The sequence below is a fragment of the Clavelina lepadiformis genome, chromosome 4 (genome assembly GCF_947623445.1).
Source record: "Clavelina lepadiformis chromosome 4, kaClaLepa1.1, whole genome shotgun sequence".
Classification (NCBI taxonomy): domain Eukaryota; kingdom Metazoa; phylum Chordata; class Ascidiacea; order Aplousobranchia; family Clavelinidae; genus Clavelina; species Clavelina lepadiformis.
In genome coordinates, this window is record NC_135243.1 from 21,673,520 (window position 1) to 21,690,735 (window position 17,216).

Below are 17,216 nucleotides of genomic sequence, written 5' to 3' on the forward strand. Positions count from 1 at the left end.
AACAAGCATATATGACTCTATGTAGGAAAGTTTATCTTTATATCTCATGTCTTATTTTTTAGAGAAACCTGGTCCTGTTGTTTGCCTCAAACTGACAAAATAGTCGACTCAGAGAAGTTGAGTCTAAAATGTGTATCAAGGAAATTAGCTCGCTTTGTCAGAGTCGAAACACTACCACCAGCGGGAGAATGATTGGTCGCCACAGTATGGTCAGTGATCCTACTGTTGAACGACTTTCCAAAGACATTGAAAAAGTAAGAAGGAACCGCTTTATTTTACTTTATTATGGTTACCTAATAAAATCTAACAAAGTGACTTGTTTTCTTGACATATAATGCAGTCAGTCTTGAAAAATGAATCAAGAATCATTTAATTTGTAAAAATCATTTAATTTGTGAAAAGTTTATCAATGTGTATTGTATTTACTTTATACTTTGGGACAGGTGAGCCTTGAAGACCATTTCAAATTATCAGAATAAAAAAAAACTGTGGCTTCTTCACTTGTATGGGCGTTAAATATTTTCAATGTCCTTTAAGCCCTATTGTACTTAATATCTTAGCTGAATTATGGCATACGATACCCATGAAAATGCAAAAAAGTATATTCTTGCAGATCGTTGTGATCGTTACACTTTAAGGGATTTGAAATCAACACAGGGTATGAAACAATATCTTGATTTGACTTGGTTAATTAAAATTCCATTTCATTACAACTATGGTTGTACTGTTGTCGGATATCTATGTGCATAAGATACAGGCTATGCTCATCTTACATATAACATTTATTGGTACTTAGCTTTTCATCTGTATTTTCAGTGTTGAGAGAGAAATGAAAGTTCTTTATTGACTCAAATATCAACACATTGTTGCTGTTCATGGCATCACAGAATGGAGCAATTGTATTGCAATCATCATGGAATATGTTGAAGCTGGCAACTTGGACGATTTTCACTGGCTCCAAGGAGATATAGCGGACATACCATTGGTACTACAGCTCCGATTTGCCCATCAAATAAGTGACGGCTTACGTTACTTGCTCCACCATGATAAGAAAAGGTCCTACTTACATTGCGACCTGAAACCAGAAAACATTTTGCTCACACCAGACCTGATGTTTTGACCTGATGTTGAAGGTTGAAGATTTTGGCTCCGTTTCTATTGCCACAGCAACAGGAGTTACCGGAGGATCTTTTACAATAACTTCAACTACTCAGCATACTCCATTCTAAACTGCACCAGAGCTTTTGGGAAAATTACTGAGTGATAAAAAGCCAAGCATGGATGTGTATACAAGTGAGTGCATTAACGGTTGTGATGATCCAAATAGCAGCACTTCTCAGCATAAAAGCTTAGTATATTTGTATTGATGTTGTATTTTTTTCAAGCACATTACGTAAATACGTGAAAAACTAACTACTACAACCTTCCGTTTTCTATATATTTGTATTAAGCTATGGGACGGTGCCTTATGTGACACTAAAAATAAATGCAGTTCTGCTAAACCAAACTGCAATAAAAACAAGAGCTCACATGAGTGTTCAGTTCTCGTTCTTGTTTTGCTCATAATTCAGCCACATCAATGACATTTAAGTATTTGTGAAAACGTTTCTTGTATACTTTAAACCACTGCTGAGCACTCTATCAGCAGAAAAGTGTCACATTTCCAAGAAAACACAAGTCCTTACTGAGCTGATAAAACGTTTTGTCTTCTTGATTTCTAGCTCCTGAACACTTAATGATGCAATGTTATCTTAGAACAATAAGCTAACTGACTTAATCGTAACATAAACTTGCATGCTTCATGCATGTCACTTGACTTGTCCAACTTGCCTCAACTGCCCAGGAGTAAGAACAAGACACTTGTGTGTGTGCAAAGTTATCATAAAGCATAGAGTGCTTTCAAGGTATCGGAATTTTTTTGTTGCTCGCCCAATAATGCGCACATTGTGAATCAATGATATAATGCTGTCTGTGAAGATCCTCAGAAGTCATTTGGATCTGTATAAAGGGAATGCTGGAAAGTGTTAATTACTAAAATTTACAACTTTCTTCCCGAGCATTTTAGTGACTCATTTGTAAACCTGGTTTATGGATGATGCTATCTATGTAGTAGATTGTTATTTTGTGTTCATTTATTTCTGCATTACTGGTCTGTTCAAAGTTGATTCAAGTGTAATTTATGAAATCAAAACTAATCTCAGATTGGACAAGTCACACTTTCCAACGCTGCTAGTACAAACCATAACTATAAATAGCTATAGCCACTTCGAACAAACGTGTTTTTGAATACTTCGAAGCTTAACTCTAAATTTGTTATTTAATAATCAAAGATTTAAACGGTTTTGTAGGTTATTCTTGCTTATCCAAATCATTCCCAGAAAACATTTCATTGAATTCCGGCTAAAACAAACTGCAATAAACACAGAAAGTCACATGAGTGTTCATTTATTGTTCCTGTTTTGCTTGGAGGTCTTCGTCATAACTCAAGTTATCACCAACACTTAAGCACATACGTAAGGGTCTTTCTTGGTGTGTCGCTACACTTCCCTGTCAAACACTGTAACTTCAAAATATAAGTGTTTGAGGTCTTCACGTAAATTTCCCATTTCTATTAGCGTACCATATATTTCCGCAAAGGTTTTGAGTTTTGATAAAAAAACATAATCTTAATATACTGCTTTGCACTTTTATTTCCAACGTTTGCCGTATTAATGTATAAAATGTTTGCTGATCTAAATAATTCGATTGTTAAATTGTAATGCATTTTGTGACTGTGTAAACTGTAGTTTTTTTTCTACTGGAAGACATAAGGTAGCCATATTGTACAATACTGTAGATCAGTAAAGTTATAAATTTATAAATTACTATAAAAATCTATTTTATTATATATACAGTATATTTAAAATAAGAAATATTTTGACATTTTCTTGAAATTTGATTATTAGCAGAAAAATGAACGGTATTTTACCTCTTGCTTGTTTTTCGTTGACTTTAGTGTTATTTTTAACTTTATGCCTACTATTTTAAATATGTCGTTTGAAAGAACAATCGCGATGAAATTGGCATAACATAGTGTTATTTCCTTCCTTGTTCATTTCGTACTTGGTAAGGTTTTTGAAAACATTCACGCATTCTGTTACGAGAGCAATCCTTACTACTAACGAACTTCCATGAGTGTTCGATTCTTGCTCCCCCTATGCTAATGATACGTTGTCAAAACCTCATCTGCCTCTAATATGTCCTTGTTAAATTGGCATAAGTGTTACAATATACGGGTGATTAGCTGTTTAGAACTGTTTCAATTTAACTGCATTTTTGTTTAATTGCTATGGAATATTATTTCAATAAACTTCTCTCAAAATCTACGTTGTCGGTTGCAATGTATCAAACAATCTCTTAGGTCGAATTTTTCTGAAAGTTTAGGTAAGAAAAAAATGGATACAGCAGAAAACTGAATACAAGTCTCATTGCAGACAATATCTTCGTATTGCATTTCAATATGATTAAATCATTTTTGAATCTTAAAATCAAAAATATGAATATTTAAAGGAAAATCTGTGATATGAGAATGCAAAGAAAATGGTTTTGCACATTAAAAACAAGCAGGGTTCTTTAAAAGTTTCAATTGATGCTTGAAACAGATTTAGAAATCATAGTCGCAGATAACTCGGATCAAGCTTAAAACAACATTTCACTTCACTCACTCAATGTCCTAACTTTGTTGTTTTAAAATAATTGATCCCTATATAAAGACGAAGCTAAAGAACTGGATTTTGTTATAAGCATTAACGACTCGTCGTAAAGAAACATTAACTTAACATGAAAGATATTTAAACATTATCATGCGGAATATTTGTACATTTTTTTTTGTATTTCTCAATTTACCGTTTTATTTCTTTTTATAGTGGGTTTTTGTGACGTAATATTGTCTCATTTAATTGCGTTATAATGAAATTTGCATTAATTTTGGTTGTCCTTCTTATGTCATGCCAAGGTTCTCATGCTTGGGGCTTCATCAGAAAAGTAACAAGTTTTGTAAACAAAGCTGTCAGGTATTTTGGCAGAGTGGTAAGTAAGCATGGGCAAACTTCTTTATTTCCGTTCACGCTTTTCAATTTCTCAGGAAACTCTCTTTTTATTACAGCCATGCTCAGATTACGACAGCTTCGAGGAGAAAATGCAGCGAGAAATAAACAGCGTGAAGTCTATCAGGACTTGTGAGCGACCTGAATTGGCAGACGTCGGTACTTCCACGTACAAAGCCGTAGACGACCATGCCAAACGCGTCAGGGCTGTCGTTGAAGGCCAAGCAAAAGAGATCAGTGAATTTGAGAAACTGCATACACAGTTTAACAACGAAGTAACAGAAGAAAATCGTCAATTAGATTTCGTCGAAGAAGAAGCTAAGAAAATTCCGGGCATCGACCCGTGTGCTTTCAAGAAAGACATGTTCGGTCATGCTATGTTTAACGAAATCAAGAAGTTGCTTGCTGATCAGTAATTAAATCCCTAAATTTCCATTCAGTAAGTAAGTATGTTTAATAGTGCTATTAACAGCGCTGCTATACAAATTTGTGAAATGAAACACTTTTGTAATTGTTCTACTGTAATCTATAATACTTCCAGTGTTCTTATGCAGTAGATTATGCAGCAGTAGTAGAAGTGTTTTTATGCTGTATATTAATTCGTGCAGGTCTTCACTCTTCATCAAAAGTTGTTGACAAATCTGTGGAAAGACTTGGATTGCATGATGTTTGCGTAAATTTGTATTGCGTCAAATTAATTTCAATAAATGGTTCAAAAACTGTGTACTTTGTTTGCCATCCTCAACGATCATATAATCAAAACTCTTTTAATCTCATGCAAATTTAAACGGTTTAGTCTAGAAGTATTTTAAGCGGGAGCAAAGCTTTGATGAACAAAGAAAAACGCACTATGAAAAAGTAATAAAGTTACGTTTTATGAAATAAAATTAGCCACACGGATGAATTCATTTCTCTCGTTAAAACTTTTGACTTGTGAAAAATCTAAAACCGTGACGATCTTTTCAATGTTAAAGAATTGTAAATAAGAGTTATTACATAATTCGACTGATCGTTAACAAGAGCCTATTAATGTAGCAGTTTGCACCAAAATTTGGTTTTCCCCACTTTATTCTGTACATTTTTTGTTTGATAAGATTTAGGATTCAGACCATTTCGGCTTTTATAGTAACGAGCTATAGTTATCTCAAACGTAAAAGTCCTGATTTTCTACAAGTCAGCTTGAGTACAGAGAGTTGATTTGAAGTATGACGTGTAGCGTGACGTGACATGACGTTGTTTTGTGTTTTAAGGTTATATGTCAAATATCAATCTCACATCATCATCAGATCAATCATTAAGAATCTTTTCAAGGTTTCAGCTCTACCTTGACTTTTCTATGCACATATGTCGGTGAATAAACTCTGGAAAGCGAAGTTTCTAATTTGATTGATTTGAATATATGCGAGCACGTCTACGGCAATTATAGACAACCATAACATTTTTGTTATTTATACTTGTTTATTGTAACATGAGCAATGTTATGATAACAAGCGTATCACACAGTATCAAAACAGAAACGCTGCAAAAACTCACAATCCTGTTAAGATAAGATTCGAAATCGATTTAATTCACTAAACACTCCAACACATCCCCGCTGGTGTAAGCGCAGGGGTGAAGATTGTCAACCTGCGGTGTAGACAAATACTGTCGCACAGTTCTGAAAGTGATCAGCTCTTTTGTCCTTTTTGCTGTTTTAATTTGCTGCTTCTTCAAGATTTCTTCCTGTTCGCGGATAATGTTGTCCAATTCGAAGACTCGATCTGAAACCGGTTCAGTTAACTGAATGGCGGCTTTCATGGCCTTGTCGCATTCGGCATTAATGGTGTTCAACTGCTTGTGGAAATTTGCGATTTTGGAGTCAAAAGAATCGGATCTCTACAAAATACAACGGGTGAGAGCTTTGGTCAATCTGTGGCAATTTCCATATTACCGGCACTTACCACCCACAAAGCTTCCGTTCCATAGCAGTGAGCCAGCAAAGCTACAGCCAAAATGCAAAGAAAATTCATTTTCATTGGACTGTTTCAGCTCTGTGTGAAAACAAATATAGGCTACTGGGTAATAAATTTATACACTGCAATAGATTACAATATATGTCACTTGTATTGTTGTAGGTCTGCGTTATTATAGGTCTATTATAACTCTGCAGTAGATTTTAAGCTAAAATCAAAACCACAGTTTTCAAGCGCAGGCTAAAAATGTAATAGCGTCTTTTCAAGTTGTCAGCAAGGCATTTTATAGTCTGCAAACGGTAGGGAAAAAAGCATTCTTATACAAACATATATTTCAATGTGATTACTGCAACCTAGAAAACTGGGCACTTAAAGTTTCCCACTTAAATCTGCCCTTATACCAAAAGAAGTGTCTAGTTCGGCGAATTATGCAGTAGATTTTTTCAAGCACAGCCTTTCAACAACTTTTTAGTGCTAAGTGTGCTTCCATATCGGTATAAAAAGAAGAGTGTCCACAGCGAACTCGGCACTTTTTCCAGCTGCAATCGAGGGCAATTCGTTAGCACGATGATGACGTAAGGTGTTGAATTTCACCGTTTGCTGGTGCACAGTTTTACCCCGGCAAAAACATTTTGAAACAATATTTTAAATTAAGTGTTGTTCGCCTGTACCCATAGTGTTATTTGATTAATTATCTGCATTTTAACCTTTCTAACCATATGCAGGCACTGGTAGCTTATACATCCAATGAAACTGACAATAATGATTTTTTAATAATAATTTTATAATAAAACAGCGACTTTTAAGGTGCTAAGATGAATTTTACTCTGCTTTTGATCCTGGCCGTCTTTTGTTCGCAGTGTTGCACCAGCGATGCCTTTAGTTGGTTGGTAAGTATATGAAGTTGATTATAACGCATTAACGAAACCTTAGTGACTTGATTAAGAATGACGTCTGCTACCATTGATATTACGCGTTGTTAATAAACGAAATCTTGTTTAGTCCAGAAGCAGGTTCAATTCCAAAAGAAAAGAACTGGAGCAGAAAGTCCAAGACATTCGACAAGAAATAACAAAGAAGACCGAACAACTTTGCGAAGTTTACAGAACTATCGACGACCGCCGACATCATGTAAACGACCTGGAGCGGAGAGTCAACAGAAACAAGATTAAAATTTTCGAACACAGCCAAGAAATCAAATACCTCTTAGCAAGAAAGAGCGAGGTGATTGCATCGAGTGGCGAAGGACCTACAGTTGGAGAAATGTATGATCGTGCTGTTGAGAGAGCGAAAAAATTGTCAAAGGTCAAAGAGTGCGTTATAAATGGAAATACTTTTGATTGCTTGAATGCATAGACAATAAATTGGTGGTGACCTGATGTGACGTTCGATTTGATTACGTTATAAGTGACGTGCGACAAGTGATTTGAAATAAAATAAAATACTTAAAACAATGAAACCTTTGACACATTAACAATGAAACCCTTTTATTAAATTTACAAACCCGAATATTGACCAAGTCATTGAGTAACTTTGAAAAAGTTTTTTGAAGTAAGTGAGGTGTAAGAATTCAAAATATGGTGAAAATTTTGCGCCAGCCACGTAATGAGATTACTTTCATTTGTGAAACTGGATTGTTTACATGTTGCACACATTGGATTTTAACGGCATCAAAATATTTTGGATTTCTTGCTGTAAAATGTGAAGTATTTCATGTTAGGAATGAACAAAATTATACGAGTCATTGCTTAAAAAACATTAAAATACTCACCTATGCATGTTATGACAAGTGGTCCTAAGCAATTCTGTGTAACCATCGTTGCATATGCTAATGTGCAACATAACACCGACTAAGAAGCTTCAAACATGTAAAAATTTCACACGTGTTTAAAAACTGGAAGAAAGGTTTTAGAAGAGACAAAAAGATAACAATCATACATAGCTTCAATGATCCACGCATAAATGTCATTCAATTCGTGGCGCTCTGTATTGCGTTTCACCAGTGCAATCGTGGGTTCCTTTTAAAGGGTTAATAAGAAGGAATGAGTAATAGTGTAAAAATAAAGCAATATAACTACTATAATATACAGCATAGTACTGTAATTTAGGTTTTCAGTGAATTTTAGTAAAATATATCACTTACAAACATTTTGTTAACTTCTTATACGAGACCAATAAACCATTACTTAGCATTGTCTTCAAAATACCTTACCACGTAAATTTAAGTGCTTTGAAATTACTAGTTGGAAAGAAGATTACTAGTTTGAAATAGTTGCAACTATCTGCGTCGTCTGTATGTACTTACCAGCGATCTACGTATAGTTCTCTTTGCAATTTGTTTGCAAATTTCAGGGTCATCAAATTCACGTGTTCAAAAAGTCTGTGGTTGGAATACTGTTGGAAAATTGTCCAGTGTCGTGATGAAACGCGAATCAAAGAAACATATTGCGATTTAATACAAAGCACAGTTCCAGAAGAAGAGTGTTTATTGTCAAACAATAGTTATCATTTTGTGAAATTGACAATCACTGGGTTCCCAGCTAACGTTTGGTTTTGAACTTTAAAACTTTCTCAAAGTGAAAATATACTATTTTATGTTATAAAATTTTTTTAATGAAAAATGTGACTTCAAATCGGCAAGAGGCAACATTTTAATGAATATCATTCACGCAGAAACGTCATTCACACAGAAACGCTTTACAAACTACTCGAGTAAGATAAGTGTTCAGTTCCAGCTACTATGATGATGTTTTCTTTGCATGTGACAATTTGCAATTAAGAAAATAGAATGAAGTGTCACTCAGACGTTCTATTCTAAAGCGCAAGTTTCTACAAACATTAACGTCACCAACTTAATTGATGCTGATACAGTGTTTGGTTAAGCGGTGTGATTTCAACATAATAGGAGCCGGAATTCGCAATCAAGTTTAGCTTGATACACAATACACACTTCACAAGTAAAACACCTTTGTCTGCCAATAACTGTCCTTTAACACCGCATATACCTTCCCAGAGCAGGGCTTTGAAAACATTAATTATTCCAATAACTTGCTAAGTTGACAAACTATGATTTACAAGCACCATAAAACTAACTTTTGCATTTATCATTCCTAATTGATGATCTCCACTCTCCAATAACCACATTACTGTATTTAGCCTACCAAGTCCAACAAAAAAATTTTACTTGGTTTTTGGTAGAAATGTTATCATATGTAAGGGAAGTATAAATAATGACATATGATAAAATAATAAACACGTATAACAACATACATAATACAAAGATTATAAATACGTATAAAACGTTTCATATCCATACGCAGTACGAGTACCCACAACGCTTTATAATAACTTTGCACATATTTAAGTATCTTGTTGTTGCTCTTGGACACTTCAGAGGAAAAGTGGATGCTGCATGGAACTTTTGACAACCGAACAGCATAACATCGCTATAATCTTAACACTCAAAGATAACACGAAAAGACAAGAGGTCAGGCGTTGGAACCTAGAGGAAATGTTATCATGGATGTTATTATAATTACAACACGATGCACGTAATGTTTTAACAACCTCACACAAAACTATAAAGCCAGAGAGGTTTGCTTTGAAATCGGTCATTGCTTGACGATCGTCAACTAAAATAGAGCTGATATAGAAGCATGAAGTTAATCTTAGTTTTACTGGCTTGTGCAGCAGTAAGTATAAACGCAAGCAACTTTTCTTAACAAATCTATAACTAGGTTTTGCATATCGCTATAAGGGTTGAAGTTATAGTAAATCTGTTTGAATTGTTAGCTATAAATGCTATTGGATATTTAATTAAAATTATTTCACTTGCTGTTTGACTCATTGAGGCATATAGACAATATTGATACTTGGACGAATTACTTTGCTTCCAGGTCACAAATGCCTACTCCTATAGCTACTGGTGTGCACACAACTTCAACATCCATCCATCATCCTATTGTCTGCATTACAACGTACGTTTTAACCGTGCCTGGTGTTCGTCCTATTTCTACTCCAACATCTTGAAAGTTTATCCCGGAGAAGGATGTGGGAAGAAAGGATGGAAAGGTGGGTGGTGGTTTGATGAACATTGCTGCACATTGTTGTTCTGCTTTACCTCGTGTTCTTGGTGTGAAAAATTATTAGAAAGAAACTTTTGGAAGCTTTAATATGAGCACTAAATTACTTGACCGAGGTTAAGAACGTTGTAGGCCTAATATTGTATCAAAATTTATCAAATGTTTCTATCAAATCATTTGTAGAAAAGTCTGTGTCCGACATCACCAACGAAATGAGCACACTCTTGAAATCAGAATTAAATAAGATAACCAAGAAACTCAACGATGCAAAAACTATTTGGCTCAATAACGTCATTTCTGTTCATGGCCAATTTTCCACTGAATTTGAGAGATATATTACCATCTACTATAAGGCTTTGTAAGTGTAACTATAAGTTATTTACAGTAAAGTGACATCAAATAATGGCTATTGGAGTAAAGAAACAGTAAATCATTCACAAAGTGTACAACGTTTCCCAAACTGGTTTGCAGGATCTCAACACCCAACGCTGATAAGGCAGGGTTGATTGCAGAGAGAAATAGAAAGATTGCTGAATACAAACAGAAGCTTCAGGATCTCAGGAACACTGCTCTTGCTGAATACAGCAAAGCCATAACAGCTAAAATCAATCTTATCCTCCAGTATCACCAAAAACTAGTAAAGGGGTGAGTCTAGTTGCTGTATTTGTGTTGTTTGCAATCCTTATTCAGGTATAACAAACAGTTAATTTTTGCTTTACTCTAAAGAGCTACTGATTGCTTGAACACCCGCAATCAAAAACTCCAAGAATTTCAAATGAAGATTGTTGAAATGTCCAAACAGAAAGTGCACAAGTTTCTCGTTGAAAAGTTGGCCTTAGCTGCAAAGAATGTCCAGGCTTACAAAGCTTCCTTGACGAAACTTTTTGGTCCGTTTAGCAGCATTGGATTTGTCGTGTCACAGATTACAGCTATTTCCAACTCTTTTGACGTTGTTTTTGCAGGAACGAACAAAAACTGGTACCAAGCTTGGAAGGTCGCGGATGTTGTCGGTCAATATAACTCGCAAGAAAAATCCAAAGTTCTCTCAGAGATGGCCAAATACTTCCTCCACTTGCTCAAGCATTATGCAAGAGTTTACCAAAACTACGTCTGTTCCTATCGCTGCTACATGTCTACTGGACATTTCAACTATTACAGTCACCATTATCGAAGGTATTATAGAATAATATATAACTAAAGAGATGTTTTTAAGTTGTATCCACTATTACAGATTCTAATCTAAAGTTAACATTGCAGCTATGTTTCATCAACTCCGTTTAAGAGTGCCTATGGCCCTAGAAGATACTGCTTAAGTGGATTCAGTTACAAGTATCACGGTTATACCTACAAGAACTTGAAGACCTGTGACGTTAGTAAGTAGAACGAAGCAGCAGTTAATTAAAACCTAAAAATTGTTATGAATTGTCTGTTGTTTGTGAAAGATGCTGCTGTCGGTGATATCGGTGCCGTTGCTGCCCAATTGGTCAAAAAGCGAGATGAAGCGGTGAGGACACGGAATGCCGCGTTTGCAGAATGGAAGAAGAAGTGGGTTCGGTACCACGGGGAATACGTCACAAAATATGCCAAGATCCTCGAAGATAGACGCGCTTGGTACATCCGATACCTTCGCCAGGAATACACCTGCAAGTACGTTTGAAAAACGCATGAATTGTCTGATATATGAAGGCAGTTTCACTTATAACATACATCATTTTGTGGCGAGGATCAAGCGATTTCAATTTTAGCCTATTTGTAACGCCATAACCTTTATTTCAAGTGGCGTCATTAGTGCTGTCAACGAAGCAGAGGTCAAAAGAAAGTGCGACGAACTTAGAGCGGAAGCTGCAAGGTCGGTGGCAGAATATAAGGCAAGACTCGCCCAGAAACTTTCGGAAGCAGAGAAGCAATTCAATGAGAGGATTGCAGCTTTCAAGAAAAGCGTCGACGACCTCATTGTCAAGGCCAGGATTGCTTTCTCCGCCTGCACTACCAAGCGTGAAGCTGCCATCACCTGTTACAGGAAGCAGCTTCAAGCAAGACATCAAACCACTAGATCATACTTGAGCAAGAGGATAAACGATGTAAGATGTTGCGATGTGTGGAGAATAACTTTGTATCCAACAAAAGATTCTTTAACAAGTTTTAACTCCTTGCTTCATAACTAACCAATTTGCTTTTTAGGCCAAGACCGTTCATTATGCCAAATTTACAAAGATGATTGAGTATTACCACGGTTCCAGCTATACAAGCAATACAAACATTAAGTACATGATGAGCCAGTACAATTCCTGCTTGAATACTAAAGTAGATGCGATTATGAATGAATTCGACGCGGCTGGGAAGGAGAACATTGATGCCCTTGTCATGCATTACTCCTGCCATTACAAGTGCAGGGTATCGTCGTGTTATTTGCCTTCTTACCACTGCGGTAGCTACTTCAATTGGAGAGTCCACTACCCAACTGAAAGCTGCTACTCCTTCCAGTACGGTTTGTACAGGTAAACAGTTGGCTTATAGTTAATTGCTGTAAAAATTAACCAAACAACTTTGAAATACCAATGTAGTTAATCGTACTAAAAACTGTTCAATTTTAATGAATGTTTTTTAAAAATCGATATTAGGGTTACTGATTTTTGAAAATTATTATTAGCAATTTCACCTACAGTAATAATTATTTGATGTTAGTAGCATTAGTCTGAAATAACACACATATTTCTTTGTTTTGTAGGTCTCATTTCTGAACAAGAAGTGTGGGAATTGTTAGAGAATTGAACAAAATTGTTTAAAATCACGTGTTTGATGATAAACGTTTACGGTTTTTATTACCAATGAATAAATTTGAAGAAATGTGTTTACCTGGGTGGTTAGAAATAAATCAGAAGGATAAGATTTTGCATTGCACCATTTTTAAATGCAGAGACGCTATGATTAAACTCTCCGTTTCAACATACTTCGTTTTACACGATAACACAAATTTTCTGGAGTGTTTTTTATCCTACTGAGGCAAATGAGGCACTCGCCGTCGAACATTTCTGGAATTCAGGCATTAAAGATTGTTTTGTGCTGCGCTGTATACATTTAACAACATACCTACTTAACCGGAGGCTGACTTTACGTATTTGCCTCCGTAAAAAGTTTACCTTGGCTACGGACTTGTCATCTATATATTGAGAGCATTGCTTTCATCTATTTCTTGTCTTGTGAATTTACGTATGGTCGTACACGTTGAAGTACTTTTAAGAGTCACCCTGTAATTGCCGTGGATATGTGCAAAATTTAAGGTACTCATGCTTGAGTTTCAAATTATGAGCTAAACTGCTCATTTGCATTTTTTTACAATTTTTAGGTCAATGCCTGGTAAAAGTCGACAATTATTAAGAACCTTAACAAAGTATCGTAAAAACACATTAAATGCAGAAATGTTTCATCCTATGGCTTTGGCTTTCGCTTCGTATTAATACCAGTAAAATTTACCTACGAATTATTAAAACAACCCTTTGATGAGAGAACCGACTCTGGGCATTAGCCAGGAGGAAAAATAGGGTGTTGTTATGGTCCAGCACTTCAATTATGCTAAGAAAAAAATGTATTACTAAGATGGATTGATTTCTGTTTTGACAAAATCCGTAATAACTTAGTCTAGTTTGTTTCTTGTTAGGAAATTTACAGGTTACTAATTTTCTGTGTAATTGTTTACACCAGTTATTATCCATTTTGGAAAATTCTAAAATTCCAATTTGTTTAAATCTATAGTGGAATTTTATAACGCTCCTAGGGAAGAGTAAAAAAATCAAAGTTGCTAAAAGACTTTCAATCAAGTAACAACAATATGAGATGTTGAGTTTTTTACTACAAAAAGTTCCTCTATAGACACATTATAAACTTTGTTTACTTAAAGACTTAGGTCTTTGAGTACCTCACATAGACATCGTTAATCTTTCCGATGTCTATGATACTTTATGATCGTACTTGGGAACTTCCCTAATAAGATAGCAACAAATAAAAATTTGCTTGCAATGAAAATTTTAGAAGTCAAGTCAAAGTCAAAGCCTAGTCTAGGGTTAATTGTGGTGATCTGGATAATTACTTTAACCTGAAATCCGGTAAACTTTAGAAAGAAGATAAATATAATTTCAGACTCTATGTAACCTGACTCTAATCAATGTAACCTGTTCCTAGGAATTTCAAAAATGGTTGGATTTGATGATAAAAAAAATTTACAACTCTCCCAGACTTTCATTGCTGGGTTTTTGAGTGGAATCATTACACGAGCATTAGTCTCACCGGTAGATGTTGTTAAAATAAGATTCCAGGTTTGTGAAATTGCCGATATTTAGCCTTATCTGTATGTTTTTTTAAGCCTATTAAGTGTGTTACTGACCTTGGCCAAAACTTTTTGGTTGAAACCATTATGCAATGTAAGTTTCTGTGCACCGGACAGCGTAATTTGCAAAGACTAATGTTCACCAGTAGACAACAAATAGTGTGCACCGGTATGCACCAGATGTCTCTGTTTTGAAATTACTTAGCTTACAAAGTAGCTTTTCTGACCCATTTTGTGCACCAGATAGCAACAATGTGCAACGGACATATCCGGGGCATAACGCTTTCTTTACATAGCCTACAGGGGTAGAGAACCTTAAGGTACCAGGCTGCAAGGGCTTTACCTCTTTCTATATTAATGTTGACTTGTATTTTCCGAGTACAGCATTAAGATTTGTCTTTGCAGTTACAACCAGAGAAATGGCGCAGTCAGCTGAAGTATAAGAGAATATTCCAAGCTACGAAGGTCATATACAAAGAAGAAGGATGGATGGCTTTCTGGAAAGGCCACATCCCTGCTCAATTTCTTTCAATGATATATGGTGGTGTTCAGGTATCAAAAACTGAACATGTTATTTACGGCATTTAACCAGTTCCCTACTTGTACTTTTATCTCGGCAATATTAGTATTAGTGATGTTGCATTTTTTATTTAAATGTTTTGCTGTTGTTGTCAAAAAGAACAAAAAAGTCTGGTTGCAATAAGAGGAGTTTTACGATATATAACCCAGAACCTGATAAATACTTTTCTTTTCAGTTCACAACATTTCAGCAGTTAACAAAACTGGTTTATCAAATTTATCCATATCACCGTGATGATCACACGACGAGGTCTGTGATCTTCTTCGGATGTGGGAGTCTGGCCGGGGCTGCAGCAACAATTGCTGCTCAGCCAGCTGATGTTTTAAGGACACGCTTTGCTGCACAAAAAGAGCCAGTGGTAAGACTCCTACCATGCTACAAAAACAATTAGTTAATCATGTAGAAAATTACTTAAATTAGTAATAGGTAAAAATTTTAGGTCTCCTTTACTTATGTTCTCCCACTTAAAGGCTTGAATGGAAAGGAGTTATGAGGTAACAGAAAAGAAATCAAGACATAATAATTTTTATACCCGATTCTAATATGGGAGTGTAGAAGTAAAGGAGGCAAGAGTCATAAACATTATTCAGGGACATGTGTTGGACCAGAAAAAATTCACTCAAAATATTTCATCCACTCTCTTTGTTTATCTTCTGAATAAAAACTTAGTGTAACCGCACATTATCTTTTTCTGACATCTAACTGTTAATTTTTCAAACTCAGGCTCATCGTAGTTATACTCAAGCAGTCCAGCACATGTTAAAGAATGAAGGAGTTTTTAGTTTCTACAAGGGCCTCACTCCTGCCATTATACAAATAATCCCTTATTCAGGCCTTCAATTTGCCTCATACTCATTGCTTCAAGCTCTTTGGAGGAAAGGCGGTCTCCAAGAAGGTGCATTGTTGTGATGCAGACTGTTATTGCCTCAACAACACACTACTTTATGTGACCAGAATTAATGAATAAATTAAGGCTAGAATAAATAAGAAATTACTTTTCGTTGAATTAATTCTGGATCGTACCAATAAATAATGTACCTGGTTTTATCTTCTACTGTAAATAAGGCTGTTTTTGGTTTGGTGATAATACAGAAATTTTTTCTACTAAAACTATGTTAACAACTGTCATTGTAAAACCGCTCACACAAAGAAACTTACAAAATAACATGTTACCGTAACCTATAAATGTTGTCTGCGAGTTCCAACATTGAGAAACAAAACCGCTGTACGACAAGGCTTGACCAAAAAATAAATGGCATTAGATATTTACATTATATATATACATTATTACTTTAAATTATATTTATTTACTCAAGATATTTCATTCTCAGGTTCCATATGCAACCTACTTTGTGGTGGAGGGGCTGGTGTTATTGGGAAAGCTCTTGTATATCCTCTCGATGTTACCAAAAAGAGATTACAGGTATCATTCCTATAAAAACTGATTTTGCTTTGAGAAGCTTGCCTTTTTATCGTAAACTATCGATACTAACTAGACTGTTCGTGTTATTGTTACCAGCTTTAATCAGAAATGTTTTCTCCAGGTGCAGGGTTTCAATAAGGCTACGGTGAGCAAAGTTGTGTCTTATTCAAACTTTCGAAATTGCATACACATGATATGGAAGACGGAGGGTTTGCGAGGATTCTATAAGGGAGGAGCTGTATCTGTGATTAAAGCATGTACTTCTACTGGACTAGCCTTCTTCACTTATGAGTTGTTTGTTGAGCTTTTAAGTGCGAAGACGTTTTGATTTGCCTGTTTAATCCATTAGCATCGCAATTGCACGCAATTCTGCTGAATATGGTACCAAATTGTATTACTCACTGTTATATTTGCATTTATACACAAATATTTAAATGCCTGCCATTTGCATTGAATTGAAATCTTGTCAACTAAAGTCCCACATTGTGTTATTTTGCATTAAATCGGTTCAGTCGATTCCTGCAAAACCATCTTTGTAATTAGAGCTAGCAAATCATGTCTGAATTTGCACAACTGCTGTAAACTGCTTTTTTTTCAACCAAGTTATCAAGTGCTCATTGAGATTATTTATTTGCCTAGTTTGCATAAACATTATTATGATGTCAAAATTACGCTTATGAAACGGTTTGTTTTCTAATAAAGGCGAGGCCTTGCTTATCAAATCAGCATTGCTAGACTGCAACTTTCCAGGCAAATATTTCACCAGAATA

The 17,216-nt window shown here is 35.4% G+C and overlaps 5 protein-coding genes across 7 annotated transcripts; 4 read left to right on the forward strand and 1 right to left on the reverse strand.

Moving 5' to 3' along the window:
- Window positions 1-3,912: 3,912 nt before the first annotated feature.
- Window positions 3,913-4,808, forward strand: LOC143452516 (uncharacterized). Of its 3 annotated transcripts, none has more exons than XM_076953521.1 (3): window positions 3,913-4,068; window positions 4,145-4,532; window positions 4,694-4,808. In XM_076953521.1, exons 1-2 carry the CDS (start codon window positions 3,949-3,951, stop codon window positions 4,499-4,501), a joined length of 477 nt encoding a protein of 158 aa, XP_076809636.1. In that variant the 5' UTR covers window positions 3,913-3,948; the 3' UTR covers window positions 4,502-4,532; window positions 4,694-4,808. The 3 variants fall into 3 exon arrangements, with proteins under 3 accessions (XP_076809636.1, XP_076809635.1, XP_076809637.1); XM_076953520.1 differs by having other exon boundaries at window positions 4,145-4,528; XM_076953522.1 differs by having other exon boundaries at window positions 4,145-4,524.
- Window positions 4,809-5,537: 729 nt separating this feature from the next.
- On the reverse strand, window positions 5,538-6,185 carry LOC143452554 (uncharacterized). The gene is made up of 2 exons (XM_076953574.1): window positions 6,026-6,185; window positions 5,538-5,960 (listed from the first exon to the last, which is right to left on the reverse strand). Exons 1-2 carry the CDS (start codon window positions 6,098-6,100, stop codon window positions 5,649-5,651), a joined length of 387 nt encoding a protein of 128 aa, XP_076809689.1. The 5' UTR covers window positions 6,101-6,185; the 3' UTR covers window positions 5,538-5,648.
- Window positions 6,186-6,767: 582 nt separating this feature from the next.
- On the forward strand, window positions 6,768-7,510 carry LOC143452590 (uncharacterized). Its single transcript, XM_076953620.1, has 2 exons — window positions 6,768-6,927; window positions 7,040-7,510. Exons 1-2 carry the CDS (start codon window positions 6,853-6,855, stop codon window positions 7,391-7,393), a joined length of 429 nt encoding a protein of 142 aa, XP_076809735.1. The 5' UTR covers window positions 6,768-6,852; the 3' UTR covers window positions 7,394-7,510.
- A 2,130-nt stretch (window positions 7,511-9,640) lies between these two features.
- LOC143452193 (uncharacterized) lies at window positions 9,641-12,970 on the forward strand. Its single transcript, XM_076953062.1, has 11 exons — window positions 9,641-9,729; window positions 9,934-10,108; window positions 10,303-10,477; window positions 10,591-10,764; window positions 10,846-11,006; window positions 11,082-11,292; window positions 11,377-11,492; window positions 11,562-11,766; window positions 11,897-12,200; window positions 12,301-12,617; window positions 12,848-12,970. Exons 1-11 carry the CDS (start codon window positions 9,694-9,696, stop codon window positions 12,858-12,860), a joined length of 1,887 nt encoding a protein of 628 aa, XP_076809177.1. The 5' UTR covers window positions 9,641-9,693; the 3' UTR covers window positions 12,861-12,970.
- A 1,199-nt stretch (window positions 12,971-14,169) lies between these two features.
- Window positions 14,170-17,174, forward strand: LOC143451306 (mitochondrial thiamine pyrophosphate carrier-like). Its single transcript, XM_076951763.1, has 6 exons — window positions 14,170-14,432; window positions 14,849-14,995; window positions 15,199-15,381; window positions 15,747-15,918; window positions 16,355-16,446; window positions 16,568-17,174. The coding sequence occupies exons 1-6, from the start codon at window positions 14,310-14,312 to the stop codon at window positions 16,772-16,774; spliced, it is 924 nt and encodes a 307-aa protein (XP_076807878.1). The 5' UTR covers window positions 14,170-14,309; the 3' UTR covers window positions 16,775-17,174.
- The last annotated feature ends 42 nt before the right edge of the window (window positions 17,175-17,216 follow it).